Source organism: Nyctereutes procyonoides, unplaced genomic scaffold (assembly GCF_905146905.1).
Source record: "Nyctereutes procyonoides isolate TBG_1078 unplaced genomic scaffold, NYPRO_anot_genome, whole genome shotgun sequence".
Lineage (NCBI taxonomy): Eukaryota > Metazoa > Chordata > Mammalia > Carnivora > Canidae > Nyctereutes > Nyctereutes procyonoides.
Window position 1 is genome coordinate 69,058,523 of NW_026575135.1, and position 23,757 is coordinate 69,082,279.

Sequence of the window (23,757 nt, forward strand, 5' to 3'; positions counted from 1 at the left end):
CTCATGGGTCATGAGGTTGAATCCCACATTGGGATTCCTATTGCTTGGTATTCACTCTCTCCCTCTACTCTCCCTACCCCCGACTCATGCACTCTCTCTAAATCAAGCAATCAATTAATCAGTCAGTGACATATCATCACAGGCAGCAAATCCTTCTCAAGAGCTCCCCAAGACCTGGCCTCCTATCCCAGCCTCATGCCATACCACTTCCCTACCTGACTCTGTGCACTCCTGGCCCAGTGGCCTGGCTCAAAGGTCCTCCTTGACTCACTACCTTCAAATATTTCCTCCTTCTGGATGCCTACCTTTGCCTAAAGCCTACCTTAGCTTTACAAGTCAGCTTTCCAGGAATAGAAAAAGGAAAATATTATTTTTAAAAAGATTTTATTTATTTATTCATGAGAGACACACAGAGAGAGAGAGGCAGAGACACAGGCAGAGGGAGAAGCAGGCTCCATGCAGGGAGCCCGATGTGGGACTCGATCCCGGGTCTCCAGGATCACACTCTGGGCTAAAGGCGGCACTAAACCACTGAGCCACCAGGCTGCCCAAAGGAAAATATTATTAAGAAAATCATAAGGAAAACACATTTACTGTACTTTACTGTACTTATTGGGGAAAAATCTGCATATAAGCAGCCCCATGCAGTCCAAACTCATGCTGTTCAAGGGTCAACTATAGTCTAATTCATTTAGTGAGAAAATGCAACTCTTCAGCCCTTCAACACACTTCAAAGTAGGTTATTATGATCCACATTTTGCAGGTAAGGGAAGTAAGTTTTTTTTTTCTTTTTTAAAGATTTTATTTATTGGAATGTCTGGGTGGCTCAGTGGTTGAGTGTCTGCCTTCGGCTCAGGGTGTGATCCCAAGGTCCTGGGATCGAGTCCCACATCAGGCTCCTTGCAGGGAGCCTGCTTCTCCCTCTGCCTCTGTCTCTGCCTCTCTCTCTCTGTGTCTCTTATGAATAAATAAATTTTTTAAAATAAATATTTTATTTATTTGTGAGAGAGTGAGAGCGTGAGCAGGGGAGAGGAGCAGAGGAAGAGGGAGAAGTAGACTCCCAACTGAGCAGGGAGCCAGACATGAGGCTCGATCCCAGGACCCCAGGATCATGACCTGAGACGAAGGCAGGTACTCAACTGATAGAGACACCAAGGTGCCCTGGGAAGTAAGTTTCAGAGAAGATAAATCTACTCAAGTTTACATAGCTAGCAGGACAACAGCAGAATCCTTTGAAATGAACTTCCTGGTTGAAACTGAGGCTCCAAGACCAGATTTGCTCATCAAAATTAGTACATCTTCCACAAAGAGCAACCCAGCAGCACTGCATGCTTAATGGAGCTGCAGCATGGTAAGAACGAAGATGAAAATCAGTGATGTTTTCTCCCAACCTAGACCTGATTATTCATGCTTCGCTGCTTGCTGTCGGGAAACCGAAAGCTTATGATCACATGGAATGCCTTCATGATCTAAGAGTATGAGTAAAAGAAACAAAATAAAGAGACTTACCATAATTCCAGTAAGCAAACAGACTCCTTTCCCACAGTATGTGTTAGGTACCATGTCACCATAACCAATGGAGAGAAAAGTTATTGATATCAACCACATTGCTCCAAGGAAGTTGCTAGTAACATCCTGTTGATCATGGTACCTGAAAAACAGCAAACAGAGTGCCAGGCCTTTATAATTAATCTACAGTAGGGCTGCCAAGGGCAGTTGGATGCAGACCAGAGATTTCACTAAGTAGTTTCTATAAACTGATCTGTGTGGAGGTTTTCTTTCTCTCCCTCCCTCCCTCCCTCCCTCCCTCCCTTCCTTCCTTCCTTCCTTCCTTCTTTCCTTCCTTCCCTTTTTCCCTCTTTCTTTTTAAAGATTTTATTTATTTATTCATAAGAGACACATAGAAAGAGGCAGAGACACAGGCAGAGGGAAAAGTAGGCTCCATGCAGGGAGCCTGATGCAGGACTCGATCCCGGGACTCCTGGATCACGCCCTGGGCCGAAGGCAGGCGCTCACATCCCTGTGTGGAGGTTTCCAAACCTCAGTCTTATGTGTAAATACAATTGAGGTTCTACCCACGCAGTATGACGGACATCGGAAAGTTTCTCAATGTGAAAAAATCTGCTTCTCTCACTGGTGTAAACTGATAAATGCACATTTGTCTCTAATCTCTGCCCAGACCTTGCTCATGGCTCATCATTCCTTGATGCCCACCCGTGTGCCTAACTTATGGGATGCTATGCAGTACTGCATGCAATCTGCAACCCACAATCTCTCCGCGCACCCTTACGGTAGCTGCAACCCTGAGACTCCCTCTGCTTAGACTGCCCTATTCTACCTTTATTTCCATGATGGTCCAACCCCTAGTCAGCCTTCCACTTAAATGCAGGGGGGAGCGTCTTCCATCTGCTCTTATCCAAGACCCTCCCCCACACTCCCTCAGCATCCTGCATCTTCCTCCATCACCGGTCAATACTGCAACTGTTGATCTGGAGGTGTACGCGCTGCCTTCCTTAAAGACACAAAATGTGCCACTGATTGCATAGTCCCTGCCCAGAACCCGAGATTAATAGAACTTACAGCCTCACACTTACACACAAGAAGCTTGCAGTCAGAGAGAGGGAGAGAGGGGTACATTTATCCTAATTGGTCTTGGTGCTATCAAGATATTTGTGGTGAGGAGGAGGGTTTTCATATCAGAAACAGATACCCTACGATGTTTCGTTTGAATCAGCAGTGACTCTGGCCCATCATGGGAACACTGTTGTCCACCATGCATACAACACTGAGGCCACAGAAGTTGGTACCTGGAAGAACTTGCCCTGGATGCATGTTCTATGTCATTGAGGCAGAGTGGCCCTCCTCTGGTCTCCGTGGCAGTCAGACCCCAGACTCTGGTCACCCTTTGCCCTTCTCCTAAGGACTGCCTTCCTTCCCAGCTGCCAGACACCACTGGAGAGGGTTTTCCTGTCCTCATGCCTTGCTCTCCAAAGCATGATGAAAATCTCCTACCTTACACGTGCACACACACACACACACACACACACCACAGAGCTTACTCAAGGGCATCCTGTGAGCCACTGGTGTTCAGAGGGCAGAAACCCTTACTGTTTTCTCCCAGTGAAATGTCACCGACCCAGCTGTGGGGTCCCTTTTTCCCAGAATAGCCAGGCAGTGGGAGGTCAAAATGCATTCCTCACTTTCCGGGAAGACAGAAGAGTGCATTTACCTGGGAAACTTTGTTAAGTACCCTGTATACAGGGTGATGTGATCCGTGGCACACCTGAGTTACAACATGGGCTGAAAGGCTCTGTGAACTGCTTTGGGGGCATGCTGTGCCTCAGTAATAAGACTTCTGTGGGAGAATGCGGTTTTTATTTTAAATAAGACCCTCAGAAGCTTTAGCTTATAACTCTTTCATGATACTGGGGCTCTCTATTGAGTATCCTTCATCAAGCAAATTGCCTAAAACAGGGAATGCATTGCCTAATAGAAAGAAAGCAAGAGCATCCATGCCCTACTCAAATTTTAATTGTATACAAAGCTTCTTCACCAAGGATGATCTACAGAAAGATCGGACACATTTAAGAGCTGAAGACTCTATTTCATTGATGTATATAAAATATTTGTGGTGTTCAGGCCTTGACTTGCATTGTCTCATTTTCCATTACTACTTGGAGACCTTGGTAACCCTTTTGGCTGAAATAGCTCCTGTCTTTACCCTCTCTATATCCACAAAGTATCCTCAGTAGCTGAGAAAAATGTTATCATGTCCCAGCAAAACCCTCAAGTTATTGGGGTGAGCAGAGTGAGAACACATCTGCAAGGCACAAGAGACTACGAAGAAGAGCTTGAGATTTAAAACTGTAAGCAAAGGGACTCTAAGGGGAACCTTCATGGCTGGTGTCCAAATCTCAGTTCTAGCATGGGAGTGGAAATCTTCCCAATCCGTTCCCTCTGAAACACTTTTGACTTGGTTTCCAAAGTTTGGAGAAGTAAACAATTTTGAAAATTGCACTAAAAAGCATTCACTAGAACACTGAGGCAAGCCAACGCCTCTTTAGTTGCTGGCTTTAATACACAAGTTGTAAATACACAAATTTCTCCCATTCTCCTCTGTCTCTTCACAAAGACTCTCAAGCAGGATGCCATTCTGTCAATATTTATTACACCCTATGCACATTCTTTGGGGCCAGACACTGTCATCCTATAGCAGAGGGCCTACTTAGAAATAAACTTTCTAAGAATTGGTATTTTAGGGGCTTGGGACTCCATGGTAAATCATCCTTTTTTTTTTTTTTTGGCTTATGAAATAATAAACCTGCCTGAAAGTAGCTTAGAATGGAAAAATAACATCTCAGACTAACATTTATGTTACATTCAGACATACTTAGTTGTGAACAGTCAAGAGGGAGATAATTAAGGAGCTGCATCAGACACTATTTGAATAATCAAGATTTCTTTCCTGGCAACTCAAATATTAAACTTATCGGCAGGATGATATTATCGCTTAGAACACTGCCAGGTTTGGCATTATGCCAGATTCACACCACTGTGAGTGATTAATATGCACAACTTAAACGCTAAAGAAAAATTTCAAGACATTTTTACAGATGTTTACTTCACAAACTTAACTCAGGCAATTGCAAGCTTCTTCAAAGTCCAACTTCTGATCAATATGAATACTTAGTTAAGTAAAAATAGGACAAATAAGATTAAAATTAGAGCATGGAAGGCCTGATGATCTCAGGGTTTTAAAATAAGAACTCTGGGGTTTAGAGAGAAGACTTACTGCATTGTTTTACTGCAGTGCACACTTCATAGACATAAAGGTTGTGAGATCAGCTTTGAGGTTTGAAAAGAAGCAAAATATTCCTTTTCCATTCATTTTTTTCATTGTTGACTGTGGGTCTACCACTTTTTCTTAAATATGGCGGTTTTCTATAATACTTATTTAAATTTGCCAGGGTAATTTTTCCAAGGGCATTAGGAACTTCTTCCCTAAACGAGGCAGACCCTGCCCTATGCCCCTAACTACCCTCCCCCCAGTACCTTTCCACAAACAATAGGAGCTTTGGCCACAGGAATGGCTGGCACTTATTGCCATCCTTTTTCATGGTTTTGTTGGCAGATGTGTTTTCTTCTTCCTGGAAACAAACTCACCCCATCCTAGCCTTGATTTATACTTTGAGAATCTCGTCATCTGTCTCCTTTTCCAGACTCCACAGAGCTTTTTGGGTAACATGGTACTCCAGGCTGCTCCTCTCTCTGCAGAAGTCTCTTGCTGAGATCTCTAACACTCTCAGCCAATGTTAACCTTGGCTATAAGACATGTAGTGTATAATTTGCTCATCTAACGTGCCCCTGGAATCTTAATGATGAAGAATTTGAGGACAAAAATTATGTCTTTATTGAATTAATTACCGTGGCAATAGGAAACATTTGTCCTCAAATTGACATGCCTTTGTGGCCATATGCTAGGCCTTCAGGATCAGATACACAGGGATACAAAAAGGGGACGAAAATGAGTCTTGCCCATCAATCAACATGAATCAGATTTGTCACATTCTCTTCCAAGATCTGTGTGCAACTTATAAGGTATTTTTACACTTATAAAAATAATTCAACAATGGAGTTTAAGAGTGACAAACTATGTTCATTAATCTTTTTCTATTAAACATACCATTAATACTACAAATGGCAAAAAGATCTCATCTCAGTTGTCAGCTCTGATCTCAAATGCTAGCCTTGGTAGTGGAGTAAAAAACATTATGAAGATTTAGATGCATGTGATTAATCCACCATGAGTTCTCTCCTGTGAATTCATCTTTCTCTCTGAAGATACCACTAAAAGGAAAGTAAGGCAATAACTCCACAAGAGTAAGGTATAACTCCTCAAGAACAAAAAGAAAGGAAGGGAAAAATCAGAGGATGAAAAATAACATATTTTTATATAAACCAAAGAACACGGGCAATTCTGTTTCCAGCCAAGAAAGACTAACAAGGGACTGCATCTATACTGCCTCCTGAAACAACTACAAAACCAGACAAAGTATTTGAAACAACAGTTAACAAGACATAGATCATCAACTAATAAAGGACAATGATCCCTGAGAGACAGTAAAGTACCAAAGTGGTAATACAGTTGCGTTGGCTTACTACCTGAAAAAAATCCCCAGGATGCAGCTCAGGGAGGGAAACTGGGCAAGCCCAAAGGTCTCCCCAAGTTCAGGGACAGAGCTGGAAATCCAGGGAGGCCAGCAGTTCACAGGACCAAAATCCAGAGAGCATAAATATGCACAGAGGGAGATCCAGAGGTCTGCACAAAGGTCTCCTCAATTATTCAGCTGAGGATTGATCAGTACTTGGATGTAAAACCCCAATGCTGGAGAAACTGAAGTATTATTTGCAAAATGGTTCAGTATCACTTGAAGATAGGTTGTAGTAAGTGGTATAATGTCAAGTGAAGAGAATATAATTGAGTTACAGTGTACCAAAGTGTATAGGTATGCTGGAACCCTCAAGGAACCATTAAAATAATACCCCAGAGAGTAATAACTGATAACACAGTAAGGATAGAATATGGAGAACATATGGGAACAAACAGAAAAGAAACAGCCAGAGGACAGATTTATCCAAGCACATCTGTAACCGTTTTAAATATAAATGGCCTAAATACCTCCAATTAAAAGGCACAGATTGTCAGAGAACCCAAGGATGGTTCACAATTTGGAGAAACCTGTTATCATGCAGAATGGGTAAGATCCAAAGTTGAAAACAGACAGCTGATGATGTCTAAATACATTGAACAATAGATGCCCAGGTGCCTGTCCCTGTCTGGTCAACTAACAGGAGACAGGAGTTTATTCTCTGGGGATAGACTGGAGATTCTGACCCAGGGTCCAGTGAAGATCAGGAAAGATGTTTGGGGCTTGAAAACATGGGGATTGAATTCAAGTTTCCAAACTGAACAACAGCACCTTTAGTTTCCTTTCTTCACTCTGTATCCCCGACCCTATAATACAATTCAATAATAGAACTCACTATTACAGAGAAAGAATATTTTCCTTTGGAGAAACAGAACAGTTTCAGTGAAGAAAAGAGATTCATGTATAAACATCAAGGATTCCCTAATGAAAAATGCAGCTTTCTACTTGTCCATCCTACAGGAAGTTTCACCAAACAATGAGCTCCTCTCCTCACAAAGAGCTTCCAATTCCCATTCCTGAACGTGAAAGATCTGCAAATGATTGACACACATTTGCAGTATATTCTCCATAGAAAAGATGCAGACAAAAAAGAGGAGGAGCAAAGAAAATACAAAGGAAGGCAAGAAGGAAGGGATGGAAGGAGGGAGGAAATGAATAATCATAATATAAGAAGAATATAAATTAGCAGAAATCTCCCAGAAAGTAGATCGAAAAGACAAGGGTAAAAGAAGGAAAAAGATAAATTCTCAGAGAATCAACACAGAGGGCCTAACAACTGAATTTCCGGAGCAACACAGAAAGTGGAGGGAAAGAAATGCAAATGTTCTTTTATTTCTTTGGTTTTCCAGGAAAACTCGAAGGCAGGCATCTCTAAGGTTCTAGTTAGTATCTGCACACAGAATAAGAAAAGACCCATGCTATTGGGAGTGGAGGTGGTTGCATTAAGTTTTTTAAGTATTATGGGCAGCCCGGGTGGCTCAGCGGTAAACCTTCAGCCCAGGGCGTGATCCTGGAGACTGGGGATCGAGTCCCACATCAGGCTCACTGCATGGAGCCTGCTTCTCCCTCTGCCTGTGTCTCTGCCTCTCTCTCTCTCTCTCTCTCTCTCTCTGTGCCTGTCTCATTAAAAAAACAACAACAATAACAACAACAACAACAACTTTTAAGTACTAGGAATAAGGAGATCTTAAAGAGTTTCAAAGGAGGGGGAACAGATCACAGCTTAACAATAGTTGCCTCTAACAGGATTTAACTGTTTAAGTTTTGTGTGTGATCTATTTCTATTTCTCCTGGATTTATAGAGGAGAGGGATAAACAATTTGGGAGAAGGAACTGAAGAGGCACAGCTCAGCCCCACTGTCTGCTCTGCTTGCCCACAGAGCAGGCATCTCTGGCTCTCTATGTGGTCAGCTCCCCAGGCAGGGGTGACTCTCCCAGATTATGAGGCGTACCTACAACTCCACTGACTTCAGTAGTGAATCACTGGAATACTCAGCAGCCCATGGGGCTTTGGGTGAAGTGGTAGAACCCAGATCTGCTTTATGTCAGTAATGCAGCTGGTATTTTGATGTCTGAAGACACAGAGAAGTGAGAGCAGGATGATAAATGATCTCTCTCCAAATCCCAACTTCGTGCATATAATTTGGATTTAAAGTAAAAGCAAATAAAATAAATGATTCGACTAATAAAAATCTAGAAGCACAAAAAGAAGTCCAATGAAGGCACATACCGAGGTTCAAAGGAGAAAAGTACTGAGTGACAACAGCTCAGAAAGGAGTGGTGACCTATATCTCTGATCTGCCACCGGTCCATGTCACAGGTGGTCACCTGTATCTGTATTAGAATCACCTGCAAAAAATTTAAAAATAACTGTGCAAAAGCCTGGTATCCCATGACAGGGATTTTTTTTTTTTTTTTAGAGCTCCCAGGTGATTATAATGTTATCAAGGCTGAGAATAATCTATGAGCTTTCCTTCAGAAGTTCCTCATCCAATAACATGCGGAACATCTACATATAAGAGGGAGCATGTCGATGAATAAAAAAAGAGAAGTGTTTATGAAAAGCCTAAAATATAGGAAGGTAGAAAAACCAATGGCCAAGAATGACATGGAAGCTATGATGGATGTGAATACAAAAGGTAAAGGCCAAGCAAGATACAATGTACATAACAGATTGAAAGTAATGATAGGAGCATGGAATAATGTAGTACTGCCACCTTAAATTATCATCTTAAATTCAACTAGAATGTAGAACCCAGTAGGTCCAAACACGTTACTAAGTACCTCTCTAAGCGAGGGTGCTCTAAAGTGAGAACAGATTGATCTTATGTATAAAACTACTCTGTAAATGGTTTACACAAAGTTCCTTCAGGCCAGAGAATGTGAACGGCCTCAATGGATGTGATTCTCTTCTTTGGTTTCCTGTTTTTCTATCACTGAGTTGTGAAAACACAAATTGGGGGCCCCCATACATTGACTTCCTTCTACTGATCAGCATGTCCCAAGAAAAGGGGCAGATAGAGCCCAACTTTAATTTAGGCAGGAGCCAGTTCTGATTTTCCTTAAATGTACAATTCTTTATTAACTTTAAAACACTAAAGTGAGTTTTCTATTTTGATTTCATTTTGCTCCTTTACCCTTGCACATTTAGAATGCTTTCCTCTCTTCTGTTAATTTGGAAATGTCAAAAGGCTAAATGCTTCTCTCTCTTCTTCCCTCCTTCCTCCACTTCTCCCTTCCTTTTGCTTGTTGCCCACCTGTTCTGTGTGTGTGTGTGTGTGTGTAGAAGGAACAGTTCTGTAAAATGACTGATTTCTTCTCATCTGTTAACCTTGGCTAATGAGAATTTCATTCACTATATGGATACAGAAGATTAATCTTTGGGTAGGGACCATCAGTGGATATGTTCTAAGGGCATAAGCTTCCTATGAAATAAAGCTAAAAGTCTCTACAAGAAGAGGATAAGAGAATGGATTTTTGAACTCGAAGAATTACATTATGTTACCCTGAAAAGATGTTGTCTCTCAATTATTCAGTCACACATTTTCATTTATGTGAGAATAAGTGAGTTCGGAAATGCCTGTTACCAGTCTCAGTTCTCTATAATTACTAGACATGACCTATAGGAAGACAATGGTATCACACTATGACACCCTAAAAACATACTTGAAAAGCCTTCTCAACGTTCGGGCTCTTTGGTGAAAGGGTTTGGTGAAATATGGCCAGCTTTGGAGAGAACTTCTAGGTCTGAAAGCCATGGTGGCAAGTCTGGTTCCTAAAAGTGATGATGGAAGACCCTAGGGTATGCATGGCCATCACGAGAGATTTCCCTGAGCAGAGAACTCCATTTAACCTATGGTTCTCAATCCTAACAGACCTGATGACTTCTTTTAAGATCCTGAAATGGAATTCAAGTAGTATACCCTATCCATACATAGGACTTATAGAACAAAAATCAGCTTAACACCCTAACTTCAATACAGAGAAGCAAAATAGGAATACTTTACAATAAAGTATGTATTTTAATATCTAAATACTTGGGTATTTAGACTAACTTAGAAGACACAGGAGCAGTCAGTTTGCACCTTTTTTGTAAAAGCACTTGAATGCAGCTCAGTCCAATGAAAGTGAACTGTTCTGGCAATTCAAAAGCCACAGGGGCATGGTCAGAGCTGATGTGATTTTTCTGAAATGTGAAAAACTTCTGTCCAAACCCCAAGTATAGCAAATGACAACACCCCTTCCATTTACACATTATAAATAGGGTATAAATTATATTATTATAATTCAGGTCATAAATACCTTTTCTAAAAATGAAATATATATCACAATTGAACAAAAATATTTTGTTCATAAAGTGGATTTAGGTCTAAACTATAAAAATTATAAACAGGATTTTAGTATACAGAATGTCTAGCGGTTCAAGGTTGGTTCAAGGTCAAGGGGGACACAGATCGTTTGTTGGATGGGACTGTCCCAGGCAAGTCAGAATACAGAGCATCCCTGGCTCCACCCAGTGATAAACAAACACCCTTTTCCAAAAGGGCCCCTACCCCCAGTGAGAACCACTGGTCTAGAGCTTCTGCTGGGGTTCTTCAACAGCCGTCAGAAAATCTGGAGCTGGCTGCATGTCAACACGTCTGGAGAGCAGCCAAACTAGAAAAGCTTGGAATTTGGCACAAATTATATTCTCAAGCCCCTGCTCCTCCCCAGGCAATCCAAGAAACATCCCGTTCCCGAACAATGTTATAACCAAGGCTAGCATCCCTGACCGAGTTTCTTTCCCCTCTTGGTTTCTTTATTAATTTCCTGACCCTTAGGTATTTAAATTTTCCGAAGCACCATTCATTCCTCCAGCTCCTGCTCTGGACCAGGCACCTCACACAATGTGAGCTCCCCTCCAAGGGGCAGGTAGAGGCCCTGCAGAGATGGAGCCATGCGGGATCAGACCCAAAGAATCCCCTACCAGAAAGTCAACTTTCCAAATACCACTTAATCTAGTTCATGTCTGACATATGTCAGGCTCTGCCAATGGCAGCTAGAGCTTGTCTACACTGGCCCAAAAGGCCCTAGTTTTAGAAGTCCCTGGCATGATCTCCCATGGGCCCAGCAGTCTGCAGACAGATTCACCTTCCTTCTGGGAGGCTGAGAAGATTGGTGGGAAGGGCAGTCACTAGGTGGCAGTGCCACACCAGTTTATCCCCAAGACTGTCCAGCTGAGTTTGGCCACATCAGTGCCAGAACGAGGGCTGTTCTAAGGGGGTTTCCTGGGAATACCTTCAAGTCAAAGCCCCTGCCCTGGCCATCCTGGAAGCAGGGCATCCTTGGAAGCCCCATCTCATGGGCATTGTTCCACATGAGACACAGCAGTCACAGGTGATACAGACAGTCCCAGGCCACTCCTACACCTGGCAGCCCTCAGGTATTACCAAGAACCTTAGGGACATCTCTTGAGGCAGGGTGGGTATGTTGGAGGGGGAGGAAACAGGGAGAAAAGAGAGAGAATGTATGTTTGTCTGTCTAGACACAGACTCCATCCCAGATCCAATGTAAGTAATCTAAGCTCACAGCTGATCTTTACACTTCACCCCCCAACCTGAGAATCTCTAGAGCAAAGACCAGACTTTATCTCCTAAGTCTGTAAGAAAAGAACTCAAAAACAAAAACAAAAAGTAACCAACACCTGTGTTTTTTTTTTTTTTAAACTTGTCCATGTTGCAATTGAACCCACATTTGAGGATACAGAACTTGGGTCTTGTTTACGGACCCCGAGATGGGGTCACTGAAGGAAGGACAGCTGTGCATTCGGGGCTGATGCCCCATTTGTTAGCGCTGTGCGACCCAGAGCAACGAGTCTCTGTGACCCAGCCGTCCTCTCCTCCAAACACGAGGATCCTGCCATCTACCACCCTGCGGCTTCGAGCCTCGGGGACAACGACATGCTCTCCAAAGGCGGCCTGATGGGTCCAGAAACACTGCCTGAGTGGCCACGCGGCGCCGGGCCTCCAGCTACAGGGGGACACCAACCTTGCGAGCGCGCCGTCCTGCACGCGGGCAGCCTTGGTTTTGCCCCCTCCCGGCACAGGGACCAGCACCCCTGCGGGATGCCCAGAGCGGGAAGAAGACTGGAGGAAGGATGGGCAAGAAAGGAAGCGTAAGCCAGGAGCCGTCTCAGCGCCACCAGGCAGAGGACATCAGTGCGCAACATACACGGAGAGCGGGCAGAAAGGGGGATGCTCGGCCGGAAGCCCAGGGGAGGACTCGAGAAGAAAAAGAACCAGCTGACAGCCTTCCTTCCTCGGCCCTTCCCTTCTCCAGCCTCCCCGGCGCCCTTCCTCCTGCCACGGCACCGCTCTCCACCCTCAGGGGGCCCAGGGAGCAGGAAGGCCCGTTTCTGGATCTGGCATCTCCCAGGGACTCCTGAGAAATTTTTGGCAGGGCTGTTGAGGGCTTTCAGGCAACTGAAAAAGGATACGGCCCAGGGATCCCTATCAGTCTACTCCGAGATGCGCCATCGGCAGGGAGGCAATGATCACGCATTGATTCTAAATCTTTAATTTTCAAAATCCAAGCGAATGAAAGTTCCTACTTAGAACAGGTGATGACAAGGCATGTGAGCCTCCAGCGCTTCAGGGTTCTAGGCTAGGCTTCTAGGGAAGCAAATATTCCTCAACGTCATTCTTTTTTTTCCCCCCTGAGAGAGAAGCAGAGAGTCAGAACACTGAGCCACCAAACTGAGAGATAGAGAGAGTGGAGCTGAAGGTGACTCTGGCATGGCAGGAGAGAAGGACAGAAAAAATCACGGATTTTCTGAGAAGGTAATGTGCAAGGTTTTCCTGTTACATTTTCCCACTTCAGTTCTAAAAATTAGTCTGGGAGAGCCTCCTTTTTTTTTTTTTTTTTTGTATTTTAAACTTTTTATTATAAAATGGGTCATATTTATTTTTTATTTTTTATAAATTTATTTTTTATTGGTGTTCAATTCGCCAACATATAGAATAACACTCAGTGCTCATCCCATCAAGTGCCCCCCTCAGTGCCCATCACCCAGCCACCCCCACCCCACCCCCCCACCTCCCCTTCCACCACCCCTAGTTCGTTTCCCAGAGTCAGGAGTCTCTCATGTTCTGTCTCTGGGAGGGCCTCCTAATTGCACCTTGCTTGCTTCAGCATGGGCAGCTAAAATACAGTCTGCAGTGCCAAAACATCAGGAACTGATGAAACAGTTGAACAGATGAAAACACAGGTCCAGGTTCATGCAAGAGGAGCACATGTGGGTCACAGGGCCTCGTCCCACCCAACCCACCGCCATAGAGGGTCTCTCAAGCCCCTGCTGCATGAAGCGCCTAAAGGTTTGTACCTGGAACAGTATATTTATGAAACCCAGAAAGATATTTTCATACAGGCAGAAGTGAAAGAAGAGAAGGAGCGAACCATAGCAGAACACAAGAGGAGGTTCAGAGTACCAACAACGAGAAAAGAAATTGTGGCAATGACTGCGCATAAAACTCTGGCTAAATGCACACCGGTGAGTGGAGAAATCACTGCATGAACTATCTTCAGCTGTAGCCGGCCTACTTATGAACTTACAAAAATTAAAAAATCAATCTCATTTTTGAGCATGAAATAGATCACGTCGCTGTCACTAGTTCCTACGAATGTTGCCAACTACGCCCAAAAAAGAAAAATGAGAAGGCAAAAAAAGCCCATTCAACATGCTTTCATTAGCCTTCAATTTTTTGTATTTGAAATATTTAAAATGGCAATCCAAAAAACAGCTCCTGGCTGAATGGCCACTGTATTTGGAAGCCAGGCGGGGAGAGGGCACACTTGGGAAAGTAGGCTACATTCTGAGCTCACCCACATACAATGGAAAAATAGTTGCTGATGCCAAAGACAGCAGATATCCCTACCACCAATACCACCAAAGAATCAAAATTTTAGCTTGCCAAATTGGTGAGATTGACCTTCTTTGTTGAACCCAGAGAATTCAGAAATCCATAAAAAGGAATAGCACACACAAAGAAGCCTGAATGGATGAAGACCTCCATGCTGGGACTGTTTGCTGGGTACCAAAAGCCATCAGGGGCAGAATTACAACAATCCAATAAACCCAGGAGCTTAAGCTGGATTGTGTAATGCGTGTCCACCACCTCTTTAGTACCACCACCCAGCAGTGATACGATCTTCTTAAACTCTATTCTTCAGCTGTACTAACCAAATGTGAACCTTACCAAGCCAGAAGTGTTTCCTTCCACTCAAATGACCAAATCAGGCTAACAGCCTCCAAACCCCTAGCCCAGATGTAAGAGCTCGATCTAAAACATAGAGTTTTCTGTATGGTACATTTAGGTGGCAGAGGCCTGGCTCTGCAGGTAAAAGTCAATCAATCAGTACTCACTTTCTTCTCCATCGCACCAAATTAGGTTAAGAATTGCTACGCGCACAGCTTGGCAACCACAGGGGTGCCCCGGGGGATAAAGCATTTGAGTCTGCTCTACATAGGCTTTGGGGCAGCCTACAAGTGTCTGACTGCAAACATTACCCATTAGAACGGGAAGTATCAACTACCTGCCAGCTCTGTCCCAAAGGGCTTTCTGCAAAAATTCTGAAAATGTTCCATATCGATGCTATCCACTTCAGCAGCCACCAGCCATACGTGCCTACTGAACACTGAAAGGTGGCCAGGACAAATGAGAAACTGAGTTTTCAGCTTTATTTCATTTTGACCAATTTAAGATGAAAATTGAATAGCCATATGGGGTGACTGGCTACCACACTAGACAGTGAGGAACAGACGGCCAAGTGGGAACAGGAGAGCCACAGAACACACATAATCATGCCTTAATAGCACAGTTCATTTTAATTCAGCCATAGCATTTGCTCTAAACCTTCTCTCTGCCAACGTGAAATGAGAAAAAGGAGTCTAATTCATTCCCTGACTTTCAGGACGTGAAACTAATAGCTACATCTGACACAATCTTCTATGCTCCGTGGTCATTCTCTGTGGCTTAATTTTTTGTTGTTATGCTTCTTAGGTAAAGACAAGAAGTATTTTAAAGAAATAAGTTGAATTTTCATTAATGTGTGCGTATCCATTCATTCCAACATCCAATGACCTCAGAATTCATGGGCTGATGGTACTCAGTGGCACCGAGGCCAGGAGGGGAGGTGAAGCAGCCCTGCCTACTGGATCTGAAATCCACCTCAAGTGATCTTTATCTCCACAGGCTGGCCAAGCACCCATGTTCTTCCAGTCAGCTTTACTTTTGTCACTTTCCACGATCCTGCCCATACTGAGGGACACAGCTGATGCCCAAAAAGGCCCCACAAAAAAGCTAGTGTAGGTCAGGGGCTTTCTGGGTGGGCAGCTTTCCAAATCAAACATCCTGAACCAGAGTATGTCTCTCATTATCAGTATTCCAGCTCTGCTCACTTGGCATCCTCTTCAAACAATGACTGAAGTGGGCTGCAGTTCATATAAGTACCAGGTCAATTTTGTCAACTGTTGAGTGACATGTGTATCAATAGCAAATTATACGGGGAAAGAAGTCACGAGGATAGGTGCTGAGGTGATCTTTTGTTACTCTGAGACTTTTGATGCGTCAAAATTATTTCGAACCTGATGTTCCCATGGTGTGAATATTTTACTTAGGCAGCTACTTAGCTCACACAGAAATAGTTTCAAAGCAGTGTGAAGAGTAACGCAGCCCACAATGGCTTTCTTTTACTCCAGTTGCTTTAATTAGCATGTTTGTTTCTTGTATATTTTACTCAAAAATAACATGTTCTTAGAGTCTATCACGGATGTGAAAGCAGCTAAACACTTTATGAAAGTGTGGACTTCTAAAATTAAAGCAATTCAGTAATAACTGCCAGACATTTTTGCTTAGTAAATGGAGGTAAGGTATGTTGTAGGGCATGTTTGTTTTCATTTTATCAAGGATTTGATTCTCGGTTTATATGCATACACGTGTATTATTAATATACACGGTATTTAACCTTCAATCACTTGCATGTGTCACTTTATATACTGTCCAGAGCATGTATCTTCCACACCCATAAACACACTGTATATAGGTATATAAGCTACGTTACTCCTGCATTCAGAATTACAATTTCCATCATATACAACTCAGGTACCACCTGAACTTTGCTTTCTGAGAATGACCAGGAGGGACGTGGCCTTGTGCTCCCTTAGGAAGGGAACATAATGCATAGAAAATGAGATCCGGAGGCGCTGGGTTAAGCATCTGCTTTCAGCTCAGGTCATGATCCCAGTGTCTTGGGATAGAGCCCTACATTGGGTTCCCTACTCAGAGAGGAATCTGCTTGTCCCTCCCCCTCTTCCTCTCCCCCTACTTGTGCTCTATCTCTCTCCTCTCTCTCTCTCTCTAATAAATAAGGAAAGAAAAGAAAAGAAAGAAAGAAAAGAAAGAAAAAGAAAAGAAAAAGAAAAAAAGAAAGAAAAAAGAAAGAAGAAAGAAAGAAAGAAAGAAGAAAGAAAGAAAGAAAGAAAGAAAGAAAGAAAGTCAGTCCTGTACTGTGCAAGCCAATGTACTCAGTGCAGTAGAGGATGCTAAAAGGAAATTCATTTGGGAGCAGAGGGGGGGTTGGCCAAAAGGCACAGAGGGCTTCCCCAGCTCTGTACCCTAATTCTCTGACTCGAGGAGAGACAAGTGCAGTGCTCACCACCACATCTGGGGTGCACATAGGCCTCTGGGGAGGCTCGGGTCAGCGCTGTGTCCAGACATAAGAGTGCTACTCTGTTTCCAATCGGTACCATTTATGCAACACACGGCAGTCCTCCCTCCACGTTCCTCACCTCCAGAGAGCAAGCTGTGCCACATCGCACAAGCTGGGGTCACCTTTAACTATGCCACATCCTGGACGGTGGGAGCTATCATGCTGGGAGGACATCCACTTTCAAATGTTCCTAAATTAGGAGCCCTTTCTTTTAAAGTTTTTATTTATTTATTCAGAGAGATACAGAGACATAAGCAGGGCAGAGGGAGAAGCAGGCTCCCCGTGGGAAGCTTGATGTGGGACTTGATCCTAGGCCCCTGGGATCACAACCTGAGCCATAGGCAGATGCTCAACCACTCAGCCACCCAAGCATTTTAGGAACCATTTCCTCAGGGCCTGGCTTCTGCTGGCCTCTCCAGTCTTGCTGGTCTGGCATGTACATTGTGAGCTCCAGTGGAAGTAATTTCAGTGCCACAGGGTCTATGCTATTTCCACATCTCAGGGCTTCTGCACTCTCCTTTTGTCTATTACCTTAAGCCTCCCTGAACCTCACTTCAGGCCTTCACATCCTATCTCCAAAGATTTCTTAACATCTCCCCCCCTCTCCTCCTCCTCTTCCTAAGGGTGGGCCGGGTGTCCCCCTCTATCTGGTCCTGTGGTACCTGTAACCAGTCCCACTGCACCCGTAACACCAATACTCCTTAGGAGGTGTACGCTGTGCCCCGTTCAAAGCTTTATGCCCAGTGCCACTTTGTCCTGTGGCTGTTGCACAGCAGATACTAAAAAAAAAAAAAAAAAAAAAAAAGGATTTTTAGTGAATAAGTGAAAGAATCCCTTTATCCACCATCTCTCTTCTTCTAGGACTGAGATGACAAAGGCTGAGTCAATTCCAACAGTCTCCTTTCTCTAGTCTATCTCTTGGCATCCCCTTCCTCCCTGATCCCTGGGTTAGAGGTCTCTAAAATGCAAATCTGACCATGCCATTTTGTCTCACAACCTTGGATGGTTCCTTCTTTTAGGAAGCAAAGTGCTGTCCCTATAGCATGATGTCCAAGGCCATTTGCAATTTGGTCCTACTATGCCTGGCATTTTTTCCTATCACCAGCTACCTACCGACCTCTGCTGCTCTTGTCCTTGGCTTCTAAATGTCCTTAGTTAACTTCACAATCCCGTCTGAGAGATACTTCCTACCTCCCTTAGGCACAAGTCCATACAGGCATCACAGCATTTATGTCAAAATGTAATTTATTTTTTTCACGTTTTAAAATGTCAAAATGTAATTTAAATATTGTTATTTATTTGTCTTTTCCATTGGTCACTGAGAACCCAAGGGGGACTGTCTCTAAAATCCCACTGACTGGCTCAGTACTTGGTTCCCAGCAGGAACCCAATAAATGTTTGTATAATGAATTACACAAAGTCCAAATCCTAAATGCTAGGGAAGTTAATTGCTTTAAATAGGAATATAAACACCAGATATATAAAAGGTATTTTTGTCATATAGCCAGAGAGTAAGATAAATTTATTACTTAGAATATTAATGCCTATGCTTTTACTTACAGGTTTTTATTGTTTCCCGTGGTGGTATGTTGTAATTTGTTGATTGCTTATGGGAGTCTCCACTTCAAGAAATTTAACAAAATTTATGAATTAAAAGGAAACGTGGATTTTATATTAGTTTTCTTTCATAATCCAAATCCTATCAACTTAATTAAAATTATTACAAACCCCTTTCCCCAGGGTAAAAGGACAAATTATTTAATGTGTAAGATACTATGTATTTTAGGCATTTGCCAATGTGTGATTCTTGTGTTCTTGTACTTTTTACAACTCTTTAGTTTGACTTTGACTCTAGAAGAAAGATGTTCCTTATATAGTCCTAATGAAGCAGCATGATTCCAAAATTCTTTCCATATATGAATAATGAAGATTATGTGCCAAAACACTAGAAAGAGCCTACGGGACTTATGCACTGAAAGAGAAAACAACATATATATATATATATATATATATATATATATATATATATATATATATATATTTATTCATGAGAGACACAGAGAGAAGGAGAGAAGCAGAGACATAGGCAGAGGGAGAAGCAGGGTCCCCATGGGGAGCACAATGCCAGACTCGATCCCAGGACCCCAGGATTATGACCTGAGCCAAAGGTAGACGTTTAACCACTGAGCCACTCAGGTGCCCATAAGAAAACAAATTTTAAAACGACTCTTATTACTGTATTAAATACCTCCAAGTTACTACCACATATGTGTGTCATGGATAAATAGGAAGGTGCCTTGGTTCCACAGGGTCTAATGATTACAAAAGTCACAAGACAAAGGGGAACACAGGGCTGTGCAGAAAATGAAGAAGCAACACAGTCTCCCGATTTTCATGGCAATCAACAGGACAACTTACTATACGCAAGATGTAATCCGTAAGATGCAGAAGCACTTAGACTAGGAAAAAAAAAAACAAAACTTCTCTTGTTTCAGTTTAGAGTAAGAAAACTGCAATATGCTAGTTTACTAAAACTTACATTTCTTCTCTCTGAAGTTTCTTCCCTGCATATTCATCATCTCCTTTCCCTGTACTTAGGAACTGACAAATGGATCTTTGAATCCCTCCAGTTCCATCCAAAGGCCAACCCTTTCATTTAGCAGCTAGAGAAACCAAAGCCTGGAAATGTCCAAGGTGGCTGAACTAATCGTCGGCAGCCAAGAGTGAGCACCCAGGTCTCTTGCTTCCAGCCCCACACTCAGGCTTCCCCTCCTTACCTCTGAGGGTCGCCAATGGGCATCCAGGTTTCAATACTTGCTACCCGTGGATCTATTCCATGTGCCTTCCCAGACGGTTTCTACTATAAAAATTTTAAAAGCTTCTAAAATCAGTACTCTTCATTAAACTGCTTTCCTGAGAGCCCTCAAGGGCAGAAAAATAATTTTAGTAAAATCCTCTTATTCATAAGAAATTAAATATTTTATGCCATGGATAATTTGAGATCCTTGTGTTCTTGTGCTTTTTTAACTCTTCAATCCGATTTAGACTCGGGAAGCAAGACATTCCTTACGTAATCCCAATGCAACGGCTCCTAATGATTCTCAAGTTCTTTCTGCGGGAGAACAATGAACATTATGGGACCAAATGCTGAAAATAACCAACAAGACTTCCACTGAAGCAGAAAAAATTTAAATCAACTGTGAGTACTGCATTAAAGACCCCCATGTTCTCTAGCATTTAAATAGTCATTCTCTTGTAGAAAACGCTTTAAACATCTCTTGGGCTGGCACTTAAGAGTTTCCTAAATGAGGATGTTATCTGCCCTTCTGACCTTATCTGTACACAATATGTTCTCAAACAGCGTTACTAACATGTCTGTTCTCTCTTTAGCGTGAGCTCTTGGTTCATGGCTGTCTGATATTCTCAAGGACACCTGAGAGCATCAATCCTATTCAAAGGACACTTTATTTTGTACTACCATTAGCATTCTCTGTCCCATTCTGGGGCAGTCACCCCTTTCCAACCAGCTGGTACTGGTGCACATCTTCAACTATCCTGGATGGTGAACCTCAGGGAAAGGTCCATGGCCAAAGCTTTCTTTAACTGCCCTCCATCAGCCCTGACAACACCTGGCAAGCCCTGTTAGAGATGGCAAGTACTCAAGAAACATTTGCTGAGTGAGGGCAGGAAGCAGCCAGCTGCGCCCCAATAGAGAAGCATCAGGGAGGTCCAGGCTGGTGAAGGCTCTTGCTACAGTGCAGAGCACATTCAATACATTTCTGATCATTGAATCCCGAACAACGAGGTGACTTACTGCATCAAACCAACTTTACTGCTTATATGTATTTTTTGTTTTCTAAAATTATCTACATAACTGTCCTTGTCCTCCTAACTTGACTAGGTAATACAGATGTTAGTTTTTTTCATGACTAACATGGTCTTTTTCTCTATTGGGCTCTAGATAACTGTTCAGCTGTAACAGTGACACTGCACTGCTCACTATGGTTTCTGATATAGTACCCTTTTCACTGTTTTGTGTGTTTATCCTATTCCCAGACAGCCCGGTTGTCACTAACTTGTTATGCCCACCCCAATGGCTCCCTTCTCTTTCTGATTTACAGTTGATGGAGATGAAATTCTGAGCTGCGCTAAAATCAAGTCTCATCAAAGGCAAAAAACTCTCACCGAGACTGCCAATTATTATTTTTTCCATGAATAAAGCACATCACAGCTTTAAGACCTGTATTTTTGGCTATCCACTGACAGTCTTGAGTCTTTCTTAGTTGAATTCTGGAAGAACAGGATGTTAGATAATAGATCACCAGGAGCAAAGTGAGGTGACCCAAGGTCATGTACCTCTTGTGCGAAGCTTTTGTTTTAGACGGAAGATTTTATCACAGTCATCTATTATGGAAGGACACCTGCATGTGCTGCCATGAAAACATATCTGTGATAGCCTGAGTTAAAAAAAAAAAACAGAAAAAACAAAAAACAGAATGATGTAATCAAAAGAACGATCCTGTTTTTGCTTTGGAAAAAATTCTGTATCAATATAGAGTTTGGAAGGATATAGACTCTCTATTGACATGGAGTTTTTGTTAGGGCAAATAATGATTATTACCAGAGTTAGAGAGGCTAAAAGGGGATGATTTTGGTTGAGGTTTAGTTACCTTTAGAGTTTTGGTTGCTAATTTCTCTAAACTGTTGTTTAAGAATATGCACTATGTAAACTGATGCTAATTCCATAGAATCTCTTGGAGACTTATTTCATGGACTACATGTGGTCAATTACTGAAAAAGTCCATGAATGCTACAAAAAAACACGACTCACTAATTGCTGGCTACAAGGTTCAATATATGTGTATTAGATTGTGTTGTGTTAAATACTCTATAAGTCATATATATATACACTAACTTTTTTTGCATGACCCATTAAATGCTGAGTTGTATTAATTTTCCACTTTGATGGTTCATGTGTAAATCTCTGGTCCTACTTTGTTAACTGTCTTATTCTATGTATTTTTGAAGCTATATAATTAGATACATAAGAGTGGTTTAGAATTATTATATCTATATATATATTAGAATTATTGTATCTGGTGAATTGTACCTTATCTAATGGTCCTTTTTAGTCTTATCAGTAAAACAATAAAACAATAAAAATTCTTTGAAGACTTTTATCTGATATTAACAAAGTAACACCAACTTTCTTTTGATTAGTATTTGCCTGGTGTGTATTTTCTCATTTTTAAATTTTTAACCCATTCATGTACTTTTTGTTTTAGATAAATCTCTCTTATTTTAGACTCTAGACAGGTAAAATTTAAAAGAAAATCAATAATCTCATTTACAGTGACTACCAGTATCTGTGGGTTTCTCTCATCTTACTCTGAAATTTCTAATTGCCCAATTTGTTAAATGTTTCCTCCATACCACATTTTTTCTATCTCCTGTTTGCTTAGGTATTATACATTCTTCTACTATTTTATTGGCTTATCCTTGTAACTTTCAACAAGACTTACTTGACTTTAGATTTCAGGTCAGTAATCCACCTTCCTCTGAGCTGTTCATGGCCAGTGGAAGGCTTGAAATCAAATCTTCTCTGAAGGATATCCTTTACAAGGCCCTTTAGGGAGGATCTGTTGGTGGCAAATACCCTCCTGTTCTTATTATCTAAGAATGCCTTTAGTTAGACCTTGTTTCTTTAATGACATTCAGGTAGGTATAGCATTCTAGATCTATAGATACCTTCCTCCAGCCCTCTAAAGATATACCACTGTATTCCAGCTTCTGTTTTCTTAAGTTGGGATATCTACCTAGATAGGGAAAGCAATCAGTGTGGCAAGTTTCCTCTCCAGATTCCTTTTAAGATCTTTTACTTAATGTCCTATAATTTTACTATATGTGGACTTCTCCACCCTGCTTGGGATTTGTTAGGCTTCATCTCATCCATTAAAAAAAATTCCAAACCACATCCCCATTTGCATTATTTTCTTCTTCTGGAAGTCTAAACTGAAGTACTTAAGCCTTGTTATACCCACATACCTCTTCATTTCTTTGGTATTTTCCACGTACTTCCAGAGACAAGGAATAGGCAATATTTGAGAAATAATTCTATCTCTATCTCCAGTTTACTAATTCTCTAGGAATTAACTGTGTTTGGTCTGCTACTTAGCCTATTCATTGAGATGCCTGTTTGGCTCTTTTAAAAAAAAGTTTTTCCTGGCCTTTTTCATAGCATTCTTCTGCATTATGCTTTTTTTTTTTTTTTTTTTTTTTTTTTTTTATCTTTCTTTCATCCATTCAGACGTGGTTTTGTTTTTTTCCCTTCTTCTACATATTAAGTTCTGGGGCGGTGGACATGGTGTTCAATTTTCCTGTTATTTCTGCTTACTCTCTGGGTGGTGTGTATCCTCATGTACTTTGCAGCCCTGGTTGGTTGGTGAGGATGGCGGAGGGCTTATGTCTTATGTCAGGAAAGACACTCTGCTGAGCCTGGCTTGATTTGTGTCCTTCTACGGGAACCTGTGTTTGCATCTGCCAGGTGACTCAAGGTGCTGCTTACCAGGGACTGAAATGATGCTTTCTCACCATGTCGTAGTCTAGATTCCAAAGCAAGTGTAAACAGGCACACACTTACATATTCTTCAGAGGAGCCCACCGCCCATTCTCAACCCCACCAAACAGATGCACCACCCAGACTGAGACATTAGGTGTCTTTTTTGTTTGGCTGGTTTCCTTCTGTGGTGGGAGATTTTATACCTTGTCTACTCGTTCATTTAACATTTACCTCCTTAGAGTG

General features: G+C 42.2%; 1 protein-coding gene across 1 annotated transcript in view; it reads right to left on the reverse strand.

Moving 5' to 3' along the window:
• The window catches only part of KCNN2 (potassium calcium-activated channel subfamily N member 2), a 142,184-nt gene that overhangs the window by 35,041 nt on the left and 83,386 nt on the right, over positions 1 to 23,757 (reverse strand). Inside the window, exon 4 of the mRNA XM_055302822.1 lies at positions 1,510 to 1,651. Within this exon, the coding sequence (XP_055158797.1) occupies positions 1,510 to 1,651 (142 nt within the window). The remainder of the gene's footprint in view (positions 1 to 1,509; positions 1,652 to 23,757) is intronic.